Source organism: Lepus europaeus, chromosome 19 (genome assembly GCF_033115175.1).
Source record: "Lepus europaeus isolate LE1 chromosome 19, mLepTim1.pri, whole genome shotgun sequence".
Lineage (NCBI taxonomy): Eukaryota > Metazoa > Chordata > Mammalia > Lagomorpha > Leporidae > Lepus > Lepus europaeus.
This window is the reverse complement of record NC_084845.1, coordinates 69169334-69188024: the sequence shown is the minus strand read 5'-3', so window position 1 is coordinate 69188024 and position 18691 is coordinate 69169334. Positions and strand designations below refer to the sequence as shown.

Sequence of the window (18691 nt, the reverse complement as noted above, 5' to 3'; positions counted from 1 at the left end):
CAGGGTTTACTGTGCAGTGGTACACACAGGTAGCAAAGAGGGGAGCAGCAGCCAGGAGCCACACCTCAAGGCCGGCAGAGTCAGAGTCTCTGGGAAGGAGACACCCGTGGCAGCGTTCTCTTTCTCAAAGACGTCAGGGCAAACAGTGAAATGTCACATCAGTCGCGTCTGGCCAATGGGCCTAGGAAGCTCCTATTAGCGCGTCTATTTTTCAATACAGGAGAATCGTGCACTTCAAAGTAAAAGAACACGTACCCACCACTTCACACCTGCATACTTCACTCACCGTAACAGCTTTATCTTACCTCAACAGAAGAGCGAGGAGTCACAAAGAACTGATTGAATTCATCGGGACTAAAGTCTCCAAAAATATACTGAAAAACAAAAAAGGGCATTGCTGGTCAGATAAAACGACCGAGTCACACATACCCAGGAAAACACGCCGCGTCTCCTGACACGACCTATGATGCATTTGGTGCAGAATACCCCACACCCTCTCAACTCAGCAAACGGAGGGCAAGTCCACGTCCAGAGAGAGCGTCTTCCCACATAACAGGGAAGACACCACTGAAGCTCTTCCACACGCTGCCAGCCTGAGGAAGCACGTTCTGAGGCAGGCGGCTTCTGCACGCACACGCCACCCCGCCTGACTCTCTTCCTGCAGAGGGCACAGGTCACGATGGGAAGACAGGAACAGCGGCGACCTGACTAGCAGCCTTTGAGTCTGTAATTTCTAATTTTAAAAATGTGCTTGAACATGATGCACAGATCCACGTGACTGCACAGACACAGCCCTCACGAAACCCTCAGATTTCACAGAACTCTGACTTTCCGGTTACACCACACGGATGTGAGCTTGGCAAGCGCCGCACAGCTCCTACCCCCAGAGCTTCAAGAGAATCCGCATGATTAGATTCCCACAGTGGAGGCGCTGGCTCATTCATTCATATTCAGAATCTGCTGAATGGCACGCAGGGCAGCGTGGAACTGGGAGCTGAGAGTACAGCGTGGCGCCTCCGCTCCTGCACAGCTCAGAGCCTGCCGCCTGGCAAAGGAACCGGCAAGCACGTGACCCAGAAACCGCGAGTGACCACGCAGGGATAATACTCATTTTTACTGAAAACACGATCCCGCAGCAAGAGTCCCATCCAGGGGAACCATTTCTACAAGGCTCAAGGTAGCATTCACCCAAACTGTGAACAAACAGCAAAACCAAAACCATCTTCACATGGTGTCTACACACCTGCTCAAGTCCACAAAGACACCGTACGCTGGGAGCCAGCGCCGTGGCATAATGGGCTAATCTGCCATCTGTGACACCAGCATCCCCTGCTGGAGCCCCAGCTCAAGTCCCAGCTACTCTGCTTCCTGCTAATGTGCCTGGAAGGCTGCAGACGGTGGCTCAGGTGCCTGCGGCCATGCTACCCACGTGGGAGACCAGCATGGCGTCCCCGCTTCTGGTTACCGCCTGGCTCAGACCTAACTGCTGCAGCCATTTGAGGAGCAAACCAGCACATGGACGTTCCCTCAGGCTCTCTCGCTCACTCTCTCTCAAATCAGCAAATGAATTTTTAAAAGTTTATTTATTAATCTGAAAGGCAGAGTTACAGCCAGAGACAGGGAGAGACAGAGGTCTTCCATCCACTGGGTCACTCCCCAGATGGCCAACCCAAAGCCAGGAGCCAGGAGCTTCTCTGGGGTCTCCCACCTGAGGCAGGGCCCAAGCACATGGGCATCCTCCACTGCTCTCCCACGCGCACTAGCAAGGAGCTGAATCAGAAGTGCAGCAGCCAGTACACAAACCGGCGCCCACATGGGACGCCGGCACCACAAGTGGAGGCTTAACCTACTACACCACAGAGCTGGGGGCCCTGCAAACAAATCTTTTACGAAAGAAATTCTGCCTTCACGGTAACAGTGAAAACAAGCAGTCTCCAACAGTTTACAAGGACCTTCCCACACGCTCTCACTGTAAGCTCAGACCTACCTTCCTGTCATCTCCAGGAGGGGGAAGTTCACTGCTCTCAGCCTGGCCACAGCCCAGCCACCAGACGGCTGTGAGGAGCTCTCCAGGAACAAGGGCAGGAGACCAAGCTGGACTCTCCAGGAGGGCTCAACGGGACAGTCAGCAGAGAGCAACGGGCAATCCTCTCGAGGTTCCAAGAGAAAATGGTTTGTTCCTACAATTGGGGGGCCATTTACCATTTCTAGAAAATGAATCCAGGAGGGGCCTGCAGCAGAGCAGGTCACCAGCTGCCTGCGACGTCGGCATCTAACGTGAGTGTCGGCCCACAGACCAGCTGCGCCACTTCCGATTCAGCTCACTGCTCGTGCAGCCTGGGAAGGCCAGACCACGTGCAGACTCAGAAGGAGATCCAGGCTCCCGGATTTGGTGTGGCCCAGTCCTGCTCTCTGTGGTCTTCTGGGGAGTGAACCCGAGAATGAACGCGCCCCCTCACGCTCGCTCTCTCCACACACACACACACACACACACATAAATTTCTTCCAAGGATTTAGTTACTTATGTACAAGGCAGCATCACAGAGGGAGACAGTTTGACCTTGCACTCGCTGCTTCACTCCCCAGACCACTGCCAGCAGGGACTGGGCCAGGCTGACCCCAGGAGCTGGGACTCATCCAGACTGTCCAAGCTCTGGGCCACATTCTGCTGCTTTCCCAGGCCATCAGCACGGAGCTGGGCTGGAACTGGAGCAGCCAAAACACAAACCGGCACACCAGCTGTGGGATGTTGGTGTCACAGGCCAGGCTTAACCTGCTACACCACAACACGGGCCTTGTAACTCTTCCTTTCAAATAAATTAAATGCAAAAAAACAGGGGGAGGCGACAGCAGTGGCACACTGATCTCATCTGAGCTCTGGCCACGCCTTCTCTGAGGCCAGGAGCTGGGGTTTCTACTCCTGGGGCAGAAGCCCCACACAGACTCCTCCCAGGGGCTCTGTGAACTGCACAGGAAGGATTCAGCAAAGGCCAAGCCACTGAGATCTCGAAAACACATTCCCTCCAACTGCAGTAAGTATTTTACAAATGGTAACTGTTTCTTTCTAGGCAAAGTAACCAGTACCTAGAGTAACCATTCCAACACTCCCACGGAATGATACAATAAAACATCACATACAAGGCTGTAAGGTGCCACTTCAGCCAGTATTGGCACAACCACATGCATCATTCCAAGACGGAGCCAGGAAGCAGTCCTGCCAAGAGGCATTTATCAGCACTGCTCCAAGTGGCAAACAGAAGTGGCACTTCTAAGTTAAAGTACAGCTTACATAAATCTGCTAGGTGGTGGGGGGGTGGTATTTTTAAATACGCTAACAACCTGCAAAAGCAAAGCAAAGGCCGAATATTTATTCCACAGCAAATTCCAGCGAGTGGACATACACTCACTGCCCTGCCATTCAGCCACAAGGACTCACTGGGAATGCTAAATACTGGGGTGGGGGAATGGATCTTGCTTTTAGGTAAAATAAAGAAAAATAATTCTGTGACTAACTTCATAAGTTAGTGGAGAAGGAAATGCGACAGGCCACATGCATTAGCTCTGCCTTTAAGAACAGAGGGAGGTAAAATACAGGACAAAGCTGTAGGAACAGGGAAGCCTACGCCGTCTGCTGTGAGGCTCAGAGCAGGCACCAGGAGGCACCCGCAGTCACTCTGCTCCCCTGCAAGCTCTCTCCAGCACTGGAGTTCCTGGCTCAACAGCAACCCCCACCAGAGTCAGAGGACTACCAGGAGAGTAACAGAAGACACTGCCTCCCCGCAGGCCACACCTCAGCAGCTGGGGAGCACCGGAGCTGGCGTAACCCATTGTATCCAACTCAACTCCCACCTCAGGCATGCACAACCACCCCATCTGCTCCAGAAAAACCATGGGGAGAAAACACATTCGCTTAGGAAAGACGGCAAGCCCACAGCGTGGCTGGACGGAGCCCTGTACGACGCCTCCCTGAGGCACAGGCAGCCAGACAGGCCATTTCAGGAGGAGACTGGGGTAACCTCGGCGCTGGAGGGCCTAGGATTACCTCCCCGGGGAAGGGGTTGGCCAAAGCTGGAAATGCCAGTGTTCACGCTAAAGGAGCAGCAAAGATGTGACCGTCAGAAAGTGCCTAAATTCCTTGACCAAAGCCCAAGGAAGGCCAGAAGGAGGACAGCTGGGTCTCCTCATGCAGGGTCTGAGGGCAGCTCAGAGCTGAGTGCCGGCAGCAGCAGCTCCCTTCGCAGGAGCCCAGATGTAGCACTAGGGGGCGCTCAAACCCAGCACGCTGAGCTGTGCACTAGCCAAAGCAGCAACTCTCTGGAAACCCAAATAGGATGTAGGTTGCCCCAAAGGGATGCTGCCACCTGCTGTGCCGGCATTCCCATATGGGTGCTGGCTGCTCCACTTCCACTTCCGATCCAGTTCCCTGATGATACACCTGGAAAAGCAGTGGAGGGTGGCTCAGGACTTGGGACCCCGCCATCCATGTGGGAGACCCAGATGAAGCTCCCACCTCCTGGCTTTGGCCTGCCCCAGCCCTGGCTGGGAGTGAATCAGCAGATGGAAGATCTCTCTTACCCGGTCTCTGTGTAACTCTGCCTTTCAAATAAATAAATAAATTTTAAAAGAAACACAGGTTTGAAAATGTCATCAAGCTAGCGACATGCTGTACAACAAGGATGACCCCAAAAACATCCAATCAAAAGCAGCCAGACTCTCAATGTGTGATTCTGGTCACGTGAAATGTTCAAATCGGGCAACCCCAGGGAGACAGAAAGCAGAGTGTGGATGCCGGGGGCTGGGGGCAGAGAAAGCAACGGACAGCAGCTTTGCAGGGTGGGGAGCCTTAGCCCGCAGGCTGCAGAAGGCAACGGCAGGTGAGACTCAAAACTCAGTGCATCTACAGCAGGCTAATTTTCAAATTAATTATTTTGTATGGCCCACAAACCATCTTATATATTATATCCAAATGGCCCTTGGCAGAAAAAAGGTTCCCAGCCCTGCTTGAGTGGGTGGTGAAACATTCTAAACTTGACTATGGAAATGGGCGCCAACCCTGAGCGCATTCAAAGCCACTGAGAGGCAGACACTGGAGTGAGGAGCAGGGCATGCGAACTGCATCCCAGTCACACTGAGTAAGACACCAGGTCATCCAAAGAACAGCGCTCCTTACTGAGCTCTCCTGAGCTCTGCGGGGTGGAAGGGAGAAGCCCACTCGCATCTACCACTGGATGCAGCCAGTGGCTTCACCCCCAGGAAGTGGCGTGGGCTTCTGGGACACGTGGAGACAACACTGTTCGGCCAACACACAACAGGCATTTTGTTGATTTAACAATACTCATTGTGCACTAGATTATGAAAGTCAAGTCTAAGTAGACAAGCAGAGGGTTCAGGATATCAGAGCACGCACAGCTTTGTTCCAGGTCGAGCAAACGGCACGCTGCAGTGAGCGATACAAATGACAAATGAAGAAAGAGGGAGAAAGGAGAGCGAGGCGGAGAAGTGCCTCCACCAGCTGGGCTCCACCAGGGTGTGGTTTTCCTTTCCTGGAACAGTGGGTCCCGACGACAAGGGAACAAAGCAGACTGCAAGGAAGCCAGCTGCAGACGGCGCCCTCCCGCAGCGGAGACGCATGGAACAGAGTGCCGGCTTTGTGGCACTGCCAGTTAAACCCCACCGGGGACACCCGCAGCCCACACTGCAGCGTCTGGGTGAGTCCCGGCTCCTCCACTCTGTGTTCCTTTTTTTTCTTTTTAAGATTTATTTATTTATTTATTTATTTGAAAGTCAGAGTTACAGAGAGAGAAGAGGAGAGGCAGAGATAGAGAGGTCTTCCATCCACTGGTTCATTCCTCAGATGACCGCAACAGCTGGAGCTGCACTGATCCAAAGCCAGGAGACAGGAGCTTCCTCCATGTCTCCCTCACAGGTGCATGGGCCCAAGGACTTGGGCCATCTTCCACTGCTTTCCCAGGTCATAGCAGAGAGCTGGATCAGAAATGGAGCAGCTGGGACTCGAACTAGTGCCCATATGGAATGCTGGCACTGCAGGCGGTGGCTTTTCCCACTACGCCACAGCGCCAGCCCCAGTTCCTCCACTTTGGATCCAGCTTGTTGCTACTGTACCTGGGAGGCAACATATGATGCCCCAAGTACTAGGGTCCCTGCAACCTAACGTGGGAGACCTGGATGGAGTTTCTGGTTTCAGACAGTGTTGTGAGCATTGGGAAGTGAACCAACAGATGAAGATCTGTGTGTTTATGTGTGTGTGTGCATGTGTGCCATTCTGCCTCTCAAATAAATCTGAAAAGTACCACAAATGGTGTCTACATTCATGTGTTTGCATATTTTGTTCTACTGAAGTCCTCCCAAAATGTAGCCCTCTCACCTTTCAAAGTATAGTTTTTAAAAGACCACCTGTATATTCTTTAAGAGATTCTAGGATTTGTTTTTACACACTCTGCCCAACATTCCTGTCCTGTGTATCAGGACTAAATAACCTAATAGCGATTGGGTTTTAACTTGCTTTGCTCAATCAAAACCAGTACCAAACAGCAAGACAATATCCATAGCTCCCACCATTCATGATGTGCTGTTAAAACTGCTATCGCATGGAACAGAGCTGACAGACCAGGGAGTGAGTTCAGTGAATGCTACGTGGGGCAGCCCCAGAAGTTCAAGATCCGCCCCCCCCCCCCACATCCATTACAAACCACCATGGCGTCAATCCTGAGAGGAAAAAATATGCGCGAAAGAAGCAGAAAACCAACAAAAAAGAAAGAATTTCAGAAACTATGCTGCCTTTGCTAGCAGTGTGGTGGGCAAGGGGGAGACGAGCCCGTGCACTGCGGGCCACCACAGGTGTGTGCGCTTGTTTGAACTCATCCTGCCAGGTGCGTTCCAGGCTCCAAAGTCAGTCCACATCCATCAAACTCCGAAAAGTTCATTCTAAAAACTCGTAGAGGAACCACGTGAAGTGAACCTGTGTTTCACCCGCAGTGGTGAGCTACCGCAGTACCTGTGCGCAGTAAGTGCTGCACGGAAGAGGATGAACCCCGCCGCCACCAGGGACACCCACTTCAGGGGCAAGGACGGCCTCCACGCCGCACAGCCGAGTCCACTTCCAGAGGCTGAGGCTGACCAAGTCCACCCTGAAAACTCCAGCTGGCTTGTTTTACTTTTATTTACTCTAACTCTCACTTTAAACAGGCAGACAGACCGAGACAGGGAGCAAAGCGAGGAGGCTGAGCTCCATGGGTCCCACGCAAGTGACCGGAACTCAAGCACTTGGGCCACCCCAGAGTGCACGTCGCCATGAGGCTGGAACAGGAAACCACGGCGGGATTCGAGCAGACACACTGGGTCTAATCAACCCCGGCACCAAACACCTGCCTCACACCTGGTTAAATTATCACCAGAGATGTGCTCATTGTAAAATAGTTTTTTGAATAATAACATTTTTTAAAATATGACATTCAAACATCACCAAGACAACTGAATTGTTTTACAGGAAACTAAGGAAACACCTACTTTACCCTCAAGGAAAGTAACACAATTACCACTCGATCCACCTCCCACGCTGAAGGAAACCCATCTTGTCATTTTTAAGATTGTTCATTGGCACGGCTGTTAAGATGCAACCTGGCACACCCTCATCCCTCACCAGAGGCCTGGGCTCAAGCCCCAGCCCTCTCCTGATTTCAGCTTCCTACTAATGCACCCTGGGAGGCAGTGGTGATGCTGCAAGTACTTGGGATCTCCCACCCGTGCTGGAGACCCAGGTGGAGTTCCTGTTTCCTGGCTTCAGCCTGGACCATGGTTGCAGGCATCTGGGGAATAACTCAGGTGAAGAGATACCTCCCTCCCTCCCTCTCTCTTCTCCATGTTGGCCTTTCTACTAAATATACATTTTTCTGGCTGCTGTCCCAAGTTTATTGAAAAACATGAAATCACAGCAGAAAGATTCAAACGGCTCCACAAAGCACTCTGGGATCCACCCCACGCAGGCTGAGTGACCGGCAGCTGCGCGGATGCCAGTGTCCAAAAGTGCCCCCAGCTCCACTGTGTCCGGATCCACTGACTCAGCCTCAGCTGAGCTCTCAGGGACACCACTCTCTTCCCCTCCTGCGGCTCGAGGGTGATGCCTCTCTGGCTCCACTTCAGCAGGTGTGTGGCATAGCCGGCTACCTGGCTTTAGAGCTTCTTGCATGGAATGATGGTGATGTCACACACACGTTCGCTGGTGTGGCAATCACTGCCCAGGCACATACCAACACGGCTGTGTTCCCGTCAAAATCATGAAGAAAGTGGCCCAGGTCACCACCAAGAAATAGTTTTTCAAAGATTTATTTATTTATTTGAAAGGCAAGGTTACAGAGAAAGAAGGAGTGAGCTCTTCCATCCTCTGGGTCACTCTCTACAATGGCCAAGACAGGATCAGGCCAAACCAGGAGCCCAGAACCCCATCCGGGTCTCTCACGAGGTACCGGGGGCCCACGCACCCAGGCCATCTTCCACAGCTGGGCTTGAACACTCACCCACATGGGAGGCCAGCAGCACCAGAAGCAGCTAACTAACCTACTGCGCCACAATGCCAGCCCCTAAAACAACATTTTTTAAGTCCGTTTTTAATCCTCACCTCCACCCATCCCTATGGGAAGAAAGCATTCATTTGCCTCATCCTTCCTGGCTCCCTCTATCTTTCCTTAAACTGTGCTTTTGGACATTTTCACTAAAAACTGCCCATCTGGTCTCAGACAGACTTTTCTGTAGGACAGGATACCAGGTTCCTACGGACAAAAAACACTTGCCTCTTGAGGCACAACAAAACCGAGATGACTGACCGCGTCCCATGTCAGTGAGGGTGCAGAAGCAGAACTCTCACACGCTGCTGGCACGGGAGTAACGTGGGACAGCCACTCTCAACACTCTTGGCGGTTTCTTACAAAACAGCGTAACCCATGACCCAACACCTCCATCCACAAGAAACAGAAACCCGGGCCCACACAACAACTTGTACATGAACGTGGGCAGCAGCTTCGTCTCTAACAGTCAATCACTAGGGACCATCAAGAGTCCCGGCTGCTCCACTTCCCATCCAGCTCCCTGCTAGTGCACCTGGGAAGCCATCAGTAGACGGCCCAAGTACGTGGCCCCTGCGCCCACATGGGAGACCAGGATGGAGTTTAATTCTCCTGGCTTTGGCCTGGCCCAGCCTCAGCTGTTGCAGCCAGATGGGGAGTGAACCAACGGATGGAGGATCCCTCTTTCTGTGTCTCTCCCTCTACCTCTGCCTTTCCTATAAATAACTGAATCTTTAAAAAAAGGGAGGGGGTCAACAAACTGCATTAGATGCCAGTTGCATAAAGGGAGTGCTACTCGGCAGCGAAGAGTAAGGAGCCCGCCCACAGCGCGGAGCTTCCACAGTGACGCCAGGTACGAGGGGCTGCCAGAGCAGCACGTGCTGCCTACGTCCACCCCGTCAGTCACAGCAAAGCAAGGTAGCTCCTGCCGGGACAGGAGCAGGGACCCATGGCAAAGCCTAACAGGGGCCTTGTAGGCCATGGAAACGTCCCCTTCTCGGGGCGGAGAGCCTGTGCTGCATGCTCACACCTCAGAACAGGGATCTTGTTGGAGACCGGGCGAACAGGCAGCTGTCTGCGCCATAAAAACCAGCTCATGAAGACCGAGGACGAGTTTCCCCCTTCACTCTTGCTGTGCATCTGCAAACATCCACACACGGGTGTCTGGAAAAAAGATTCCCCCAGGGGCCAGCGCTGTGGCACAGCGGGAAAAGCCGCCGCCTCCAGTGCTGGCATCCCAGTTCTAGTCCCGGCTGCTCCTCTTCCGATCCAGCTCTCTGCTGTGGCCTGGGAAAGCAGTAGAAGATGGCCCAAGTCCTTGGGCCCCTGCACCCACGTGGGAGACACGGAAAAAGCTCCTGGCTTCGGATCGGCGCAGCTCCGGCCATTGCAGCCAACTGGAGAGTGAACCAGTGGATGGAAGACCTCTCTCTCTGTCTGTGTGTGTGTGTAACTGTGACTTTCAAATAAATCTTAAAAAAAAAAAAAAAAACAAAAACAAAACAAAAAAAAAAACTTCCCCTTCTCTGGTCCAAAGACTCCTACTGTGCACAGCAACACCCGCACTGCTGCCTGGTTCACAGTGTCCAGCCTCCTTTAGGCCTCTGTCCTGTCTCTCAGTCACCTCCAGCTTGTTCTGTCCGGTTTGGCCACTACGGCCACTAACACCCTCTGACCACAACTCAAGCTGCACACCTCCACACACACACACACACACAGTCATCAACACCGAAGCAAAGCTGCCATCTGGCTAGGCAGGCACTCCAGGCGCAGGAACAGTGCCCAGTGTGCTGCAGGATTTTTCACTTAATGGAATATGCTGGAACCAAAACCAACAAAAGCTGGGCTGCTCAAGGTGCCTGCCAGGAAAGAAAGGCACCCCTGAACCAGCGCTGCCTTTGAGAGGACCCCGTGGAAAACAAAGTCTGACAAGGGACTTGCTTCCACGGAGCTGCCCTCTGTCTGCCAAGAGTCTCTTTAAACATCCCGAAAAATCGAGGGCTTCTAATGAGACACAGCTACGTGAGCAGCTACCCAATTTAACAAGGACATACAGAATATTCCCCTCATTGAACAGCTCTGGCTGTCGGTGCAAAACACAGTCCCCTAGCAGGCCTGGCTGCAGAGCGACAGGCCGCTGGAAATCAGGGAGCACGAGCAGTGGTGCCGACAGCTGCAGGTGCTGACCAAGGCCACCACGGAGCGACAGCCAGACACGGCTTTCTCCACTCACTGCCACCTGATGATCCGGAGAACACCCTCCAAGGACTCCAGTCATGCAAGCGCAGTGTATACCAAAGCTGTAAGTTCACTGTTGTAACTGACAAATCTCTCATTAGAAACATGTAACTTAAGACTTCAAAAAAAAAGCTCTTCTGGTAAACAGGTAGAGCCTGAGGTCTGAGAACCCTGGAAGAGATTTTCCACCTCATCAGTGAGAAGAACTGCCTGAGAAGCCAGCCAACCGCCGAGGTGCCCAGCGGGCCGTGCAACAGGACCTGACTCCAGGACTGGGGCCTCAGCAAGGCTCGCAACCTGCGCCACCTTGCAGCAGCCCAGGGACCAGCTGTGTGGGGAGGACAGGTCTCCCCAGCACCTCAGAGGCTCCCTGAGTCTCACCTGCAGTCAGGGTCAGTGCCACTGTTCAAGAGCACGCAAAGCACCCAAGGAAGAGCTCTTTCCACTCCAGGCAAACAACAGAGGGGGAGAAACCTGTGCAGAAATCAGAGCTGCTGAATTCCACAAGAAAGGAGGAGGGGCCGGCGCTGTGGCACAGCGGGTAAAGCTGCCACCTGCAGTGCCGCCATCCCACATGGTCGCTGGTTCTAGTCTATCTGTTCCACTTCCAATCCAGCTCTCTGCTATGGCCTGGGAAAGCAGTGGAAGATGGCCCAAGTCCTTGGGCCCCTGCACCCACGTCGGAGACCCGGAAGAAACTCCTGGCTCCTGGCTCCTGGCTTCAGATCAGCCCAGCTCTGGCTGTTGCAGCCAACTGGGGAGTGAACCAGCGGAAGACCCCTCCCCATCCCCTCCTCCTGGCTCCCTCTCCCTCCCCTCTCCCTCTCCTCTCTCTATGTAACGCTTTCAAATAAATAAATAAATCCTTTAAAAAAATAATTATGAAATAATTCGAGATGCACTTTATATGCTGATGGACAATATCCACAATGGATGTCTTCAAAATGAAAATCCTGGGGGCCAGCACTGTGGGGTAAGGGGTTATCCTGGCCGCTCCATTTCTGACCCAGCTCCCTGTTAATGCACTTGGGAACACAGTAGGAAGACGGACCAAGTACTTGGGCCCCTGCATCCATGTAGGAGACTCAGATGGAGTTCTAGACTCCTGGCTTCAGGGTGCCCTAGCCCCAGCCATTGCAGCCATTTGGGGAATGAACCAGAGGATGGAAGATCTCTCTGCCTCTTCCTCTCTGAAACTCTTTCAAACAAAATAAACAAACCTTTAAAAAAAAAAAAAAAAAAAAAAAAAAAAAAGACTGACCATCCCCATCTACTCTGTTCTTGGGAAAAAAAAAAAAAAAAAAAACTGCAAGGCAACTACACAGAAATAACAAACTCCAAAGCAACCTTTCAGAAATGTCTTTTGCACAGAAGTCTTGTAAATGAACCACTTTCTCATTCTTTAACTGTACTGAAATCTCACTTTCACCTTCAACATTCCACCTCCTCAAAACAAGGGTCAGACCCAGTACAAAGCCTTTCCCCCTCCAGCTATCCCGTATCTCCACCGGGTAAGCACCTAGACCCCCTCACCAACACCCTTCCAATAGCCTCCCCTCGGGACTCCAAGACCAGCCCAGCCCTCCCTCTTCCCAGCAGGCAGCTCGGAGATATTCCACAGGGACACGAGCTGTTCTCACAGCTTCAACCTGGGCTGCCCAAACCAGGCCTCTTCCACTCCTCTGTTCCAGTGCAACCTTAAATTCAAAAGACACCTCAGGGACCAGCCTCCACATCCGTGTCAGTGAGGCACCCCAGGGACCAGCCTCCACATCCGTGTCAGTGAGGCACCCCAGGGACCAGCCTCCACATCCGTGTCAGTGAGGCACCCCAGGGCCAGCCTCCACATCCGTGTCAGTGAGGCACCCCAGGGACCAGCCTCCACATCCGTGTCAGTGAGGCACCCCAGGGACCAGCCTCCACATCCGTGTCAGTGAGGCACCCCAGGGACCAGCCTCCACATCCGTGTCAGTGAGGCGCCCCAGGGACCAGCCTCCACATCCGTGTCAGTGAGGCACCCCAGGGACCAGCCTCCACATCCGTGTCAGTGAGGCACCCCAGGGACCAGCCTCCACATCCGTGTCAGTGAGGCACCCCAGGGACCAGCCTCCACATCCGTGTCAGTGAGGCACCCCAGGGACCAGCCTCCACATCCGTGTCAGTGAGGCACCCCAGGGACCAGCCTCCACATCCGTGTCAGTGAGGCACCCCAGGGACCAGCCTCCACATCCGTGTCAGTGAGGCACCCCAGGGACCAGCCTCCACATCCGTGTCAGTGAGGCACCCCAGGGACCAGCCTCCACATCCGTGTCAGTGAGGCACCCCAGGGACCAGCCTCCACATCCGTGTCAATGAGGCACCTCACTGTTCTGATCTCTTAGGCGAGAAACACCTCAAATTATACACTCTGAGACCATCAGAAATTCCAAATTTCTAGGATAAGCTCAACGGAATATCCAAATGTTCAGAAAATATTTAGCAACAACAAAAGCATCTAAAGGAACTAAAACAAGGACCACAGTTAATCCATACCGAAGGTATGTACAATGGAGACACGGCGGGAGTTCAATGAAATAAAAGTGAGTGTGCACTCAGCAGGATCTCCCTGGTTCTGCATCAACCACCCATCACTGCTGAGTGCACAGTGCACAGGCCACCTCTGCCTCCCACCTGTGACCTCGCGTCCCGGGCCTGCCTGCACCTTCTCACCGTTCCTGTCTGCCTTCCCAAAGGCAGCTCCCTCTACCCCACTGCACCCACCAAGCCCTCCTGGCCCTCCCTGGCTCAGCACAGACGTCACAGGAAGTGCTCCCAGCCACCTCTGAGAAAGCACTGCTCGGGCTCCCAGGCCTTTTCATTTACCCGTATCATCTCCTGCCTTTCTGTTCTAGATCCAGCCTACAAAAGCACAGTACCTAGCATCTAACCTATCTGCTGGATGAGTGACGATGATGAAAACACTTGAGGTTCAGAGACACCTGCCCAATCTGGAGCCCCAGACCAGACTGGGGCTGAGCTCAAGGCACAGACAGGGGGATTTAAGCAACAGTAACATTTAAGGAAGACTGAAAGATACAGACATGAACAGCCAGAATCCCCGAGGAGGAACTGAAATCTAGAAAAAGAGATGGGGTGGTATTGGCTGGGGTCTGTAAGAAGCGGGCAGCCATCACTCCCCTACCCCTACTGGACAGTGGTCAACACAGCCATGCAAGTCCAGAGGGAGTCCAGGGCATGCCAGCCTCCCGGCCACAGTGCTCGGTTCAGGGTGACCCGGGGCCCCAGGCTCAGGCTCCACCTAGAACGCTGGGCAGACATTCACTCTCAAGGCCAGGGCTGGCACGGAGGCTGCCCTCCAACACCAGGCTTGCACCAGGGCTGCACGGACAACAGGAGTGAAGAGGTGAACGTGTGAAGTCTGAATCACACCCACAGTCTCTGGAATTTCTAACTGCATGGGCAGTCACTGTGCAAGCCAGGGAGAAGGCTGGGCGTTCTCGATATTTAGAAGCATCTTAACCAATACAGGAACGGGGTAAACAAAAAGATAAAACAATATTCAGTAGCAGCAGCTGGAGGACTCAGAGGCAGACAACTCCAGGAGTTACTCACTGTGTCTAGCCACCTAGAATGCACAAGCCCACTCCTACACAAGGCTGGCTGCTTACCCACCTCAGGCTTGAATTACTACACCAATCCCCAGGTGCACCAGCTATCTCAGGACTCAATTACACAGCTCGTAATGTGCTGCCTGCTTCTGTGCCTGCCTCACCTAGGACCTACACAAGGTAAGGACACTGCTACTGCCGTCCTGAATATCTGCAGGAGCTAGAACTACCTGCCATCACCAAACCCACCCACCGGCAAATGGTTTATAAACAGACCTTTCCCAATTTGCCCAAGTGCTTCATATGTAAAACTTACTTTTGAAATTTGTTTTTTTTTCTTTTGACAGGCAGAGTGGATAGTGAGAGAGAGAGACAGAGAGAGGTCTTCCTTTTTGCCGTTGGTTCACCCTCCAATGGCGCGCTGCGGCCAGCGCATCTCACTGATCCGAAGCCAGGAGCCAGGTGCTTCTCCTGGTCTCCCATGCGGGTGCAGGGCCCAAGCACTTGGGCCATCCTCCACTGCACTCCCGGGCCACAGCAGAGAGCTGGCCTGGAAGAGGGGCAACTGGGATAGAATCCGGCGCCCCAACCGGGACTAGAACCCCGTTTGCCGGCGCTGCAAGGTGGAGGATTAGCCTGTTAAGCCACATCGCTGGCCTGAAATTAGTTTTTAAATACAAAAACAAAAGACCATGCTTTAAATAGCTACTGACAATTGTCCTACTATCACTTAGCAAAACACCCTTCCCCTTCACCCCAAAACTCTTCAGCATACAATGATGTGGTGATTCACAACCAGAGATAACTACAAAACTGATTTAAAAAATGCCAAACAACTCAACGTTTTGGACAGCTCTCACATCTGCTAGTTTACTCCACAAATGACAGCAACAGCTGGAACTGGGCCAGGATGAAGCCAGGAGCCAGGAACTCAATCCAGGTCTCTCATGTGTGTGGCAGGGACCCAACCACGTGAGCCATCACCACTGATTCCCAGGATGCACATCAGCAGGAGGCTGGAGTACAGCAGGGACGCCAACGTGGGATGTAGGTACCCCAAGCAACATTTTAACCACTAGGCCTAATCGCTGCTTTTAGTATGCATAAAATATAATCTGTGAATACTCTACAGCATTTAACAACACTGGAAAAACATTTTACTCAACAAGTTCAGTGCAATCCCAGGTTATTAAAAAGGGCCCAATGTTGCAGGCTGGCAGCCCCCTGCCCTGTACTGCGCCAGCTACCCAGAGGCTTCCGCCCTGCAGCCCTGCAATGACCCCTTACGCTGCACGTGGTCGCCGCAGTGGTGCCTGTGCAAAGCTTTCCAAGTCTCCCAGGACCTCCCAGGCTAAAAGGCTCTGGCAGGACTGTGCCGATGTCCCCGCCCCTCGCCACTGCCTGGTCCCCTCCAGGATGAGCGCTGGGGCCCCCACAGCTCAGTGCCTGCAAACTGAGTCCCTCACAAATTCTGAATGACGGCCCCCAGGACTCTCCAGGACAAGGTCCCACACTTGGGGCAGGAATGCTGATCAGTCAAGCCTTTCTCATGCTTGACTGGGGCATAGCTTCTACTAATTCATTCACCAAACATTCACCACGCACTTAGCACGTTCCAGGCCCTGGCAAACAGCAGCAAAAACCCTTCCCCTCAGTGAACTTCCTCTGGGGAAGCAAACAAGGAGCAGAGCAGCAGCACTGGGCTGTGAGTCGGAGGGCACGGCGCAGTGCAGCAAGCTGGGGGGGGGGGGGGGGGCTGGAGCAGAGGCTCCCAGAAGCGACTTGTTCTCCCTCCAGTTTGCCACATGGCCTGCCTGGGACGCAGCCAAGCTCAGCGGCTAACCAGGGGGTGAGCGATGACTTTGATGACAAAGGTGGAAGAAATAAAAACGTGCAATGACTGAGGCGGACGCTAAAGCTCACGGTGCACAGGCACCCCTCCCACCAGGAAGACAGCGCTCTGGGGAGCTCGGAGCTGGAAGACACCGCTGTGCAGGTCAGCAGACGGCTGCCGGGTTCACGGCCCAGGCAGAGAGCGGCTTCCGCACACGGAGCCTTCACAACACGCACGCCCGGCCCACTCCCGCAACGGCATTTGCATCAGCTACTGCTGTCTGAACTCAGGCCTACATTTGTTGAGAAACTGTCCAGATAATAAAACAGAACAACTGAGATACCGTATTTTAGGGACACCAGTCCCCTAAGATAATTTAAAAACAAAACCAAACTAGACCAGAAAGGCAGGTGCTCGCCCTCATGGCTAAGACACACACACACCCTGTCAGAGTACCTGGTCTGCCTGACTTTCAAATAAATCATTCATTAAAATGAAACAGAACACTACAAAAGAGAAATAAGAAAAACACTGTAAAACCTTAAAGAAGGCTTAAAAATCACTTGAGCGGGTTTTTTTATTTTTTTGGCAGCGATAGCTCCTATCTGCTGATTCATTCCCCAAACGTCTACAACAGCAGAGGCTGGGGGCTGGAGCCAGAAGCCCAGTTCAGTTCTCGCACGTGGGTGGCAGGGACCTGCCACTTCTCATGGTGTGCATTCGCCAGAGGCTGAAGTTGTGAGCCACAGACGGGTACGGAACCCAGGTACTCCAACGTGAGACACAGCTGTCTGAGCCACTACGCCAAACGCCTGCCCTCATGCAATCTGTTTTCTTTCTTTTACTGTTTATTTGAAAGGTAGAGTGATAGAGATTCAGATCTTCCATCCCCTCGGTTCACCCCCACCCCCACTGAAATGGCTGCGCCAGCCAGGGCCAGGCCAGGCCAAAGTTAGGACTCGGCCACTTCATCTTGGTCTCCCACCTGGTGGCTGGAGCGCTGCTACTGAGTGCTCACGCCGCTGCTGGGTCTGAGGCACAGCTGCGGAGACTGAACTGGCACTCCAATTTGCCATGCAGGCACCTTAAGCAACAGCTTGACCCACATCTGTCCCCTCTCCCCGTGCATCCTCATCACAGAAGCTCCGACCTATCCCGAAATGCCCAGGAAGCAGCCAGCTCTTCCTCCTCTTTATTGTTGGTCAGTTTTCATCTGGTCTATTGGGTTTTTTGTTTTTTTTTTTTATTCGAAAGACAGAGTTACTAGAGAGATCTTGCACCAGCTGGTTCGCTACCCAGATGGCTGCAATGGCTGCAGCTGAGGTAACCTGAAGCCAGGAGCTTCTTCCCGATCACCCACATGGGTGCAGGGGCCCAAGGACTCAGGCCATCCTCCACTGCTTTCCCAGGCACATTACCAGGCAGCTGGATCAGAAGTGCAGCAGCCGGGACTCCAATTGGCTGCCCATATGGGATGCTGGCGCTGCTCACTGGGGCTTTAGCCCGCTGTGCCACAGTGCGGGCCCCAGCCATCTCCTCTTAGCTCGTTACCACACAATCACTTGTACAGAGGGCAAAGCTGTCCCTCAATGTTTTGCAAGTTGTTATCTTCCTCTCTATTTAGAAACTCCCCCAAAAAACAGATGGAGGCCTCAAGACACGACTGACAATCAGGAGTCTGCTATTATTTTCTTTAACTGGTCCTTCTGTCAATTAACTCATCCCTTGGACAAGCCCTGAGCCTGCTGTGCTACGCAGTGGTGCCACTGGAAGACTCAAGGAGACCATCCTGAGCGCCCCCCCCCCCCCCAGGGCTCAGCTGCGTGGGTTCATCTTGGCCCCCACACAATCCTGCTGTGCAGGGCCCTCTTCCTGCCCTACTATGCACGGAGGGCCAGCTGCCAACCGGAGGAACGAAAGCTCATCTAAGAACCAGCATCCAAAGGGAACCCAAGTCTGACTCGCACACACCACATGCAGGCTTGCTTTCCTCTCCACAGAAACCAGTGAGGACTCTGCTCTGCGGCCCTGCAGACAGAGCATGGCCAGGAAACCTTGACTCCCTGCCCACCTGGGGCAGCTGCCTGTTTGCCACATGCAATGGGAGAAGCCAGGTCTTTCCAAACACAACCCTGCCCCTGTGTCCAAGCGAGTCCCTGCTGGGAACCAGCCCCCATTACCATGTGCGAAGTTCAGGTTAACTCTCTAAGCTTCCAGCCAAGGAAGGCTTTTTAAGTGGGTTTGTGTTTTTAAGGGCATTTATCACTAACTAAACTACAGTCCCAGATCAAGAAGAAAGTTCACGCTCCAGTACTTACTTGAAATGACGCTGCTGTGGCACAAGTCAAGAGTTAGGCAAGAAGTGAGAAGGAGCCAGGAGTAAATACTCTAGCCCCAATGTGTGAAAAGTGCAGACAACAATCGCCTTAGCT

General features: G+C 53.1%; 1 protein-coding gene across 3 annotated transcripts in view; it reads right to left on the bottom strand.

The window, feature by feature from the left end:
• The window catches only part of USP10 (ubiquitin specific peptidase 10), a 63670-nt gene that overhangs the window by 37725 nt on the left and 7254 nt on the right, over positions 1–18691 (bottom strand). For 2 of the 3 annotated variants that reach the window (XM_062177629.1, XM_062177630.1), the window contains exon 2: positions 306–374. In XM_062177629.1, coding sequence (XP_062033613.1) covers positions 306–374 — 69 coding nt within the window. Of the gene's footprint in view, positions 1–305; positions 375–18691 lie in introns of those variants that run through there. The other variant, XM_062177631.1, reaches the window with a different exon arrangement.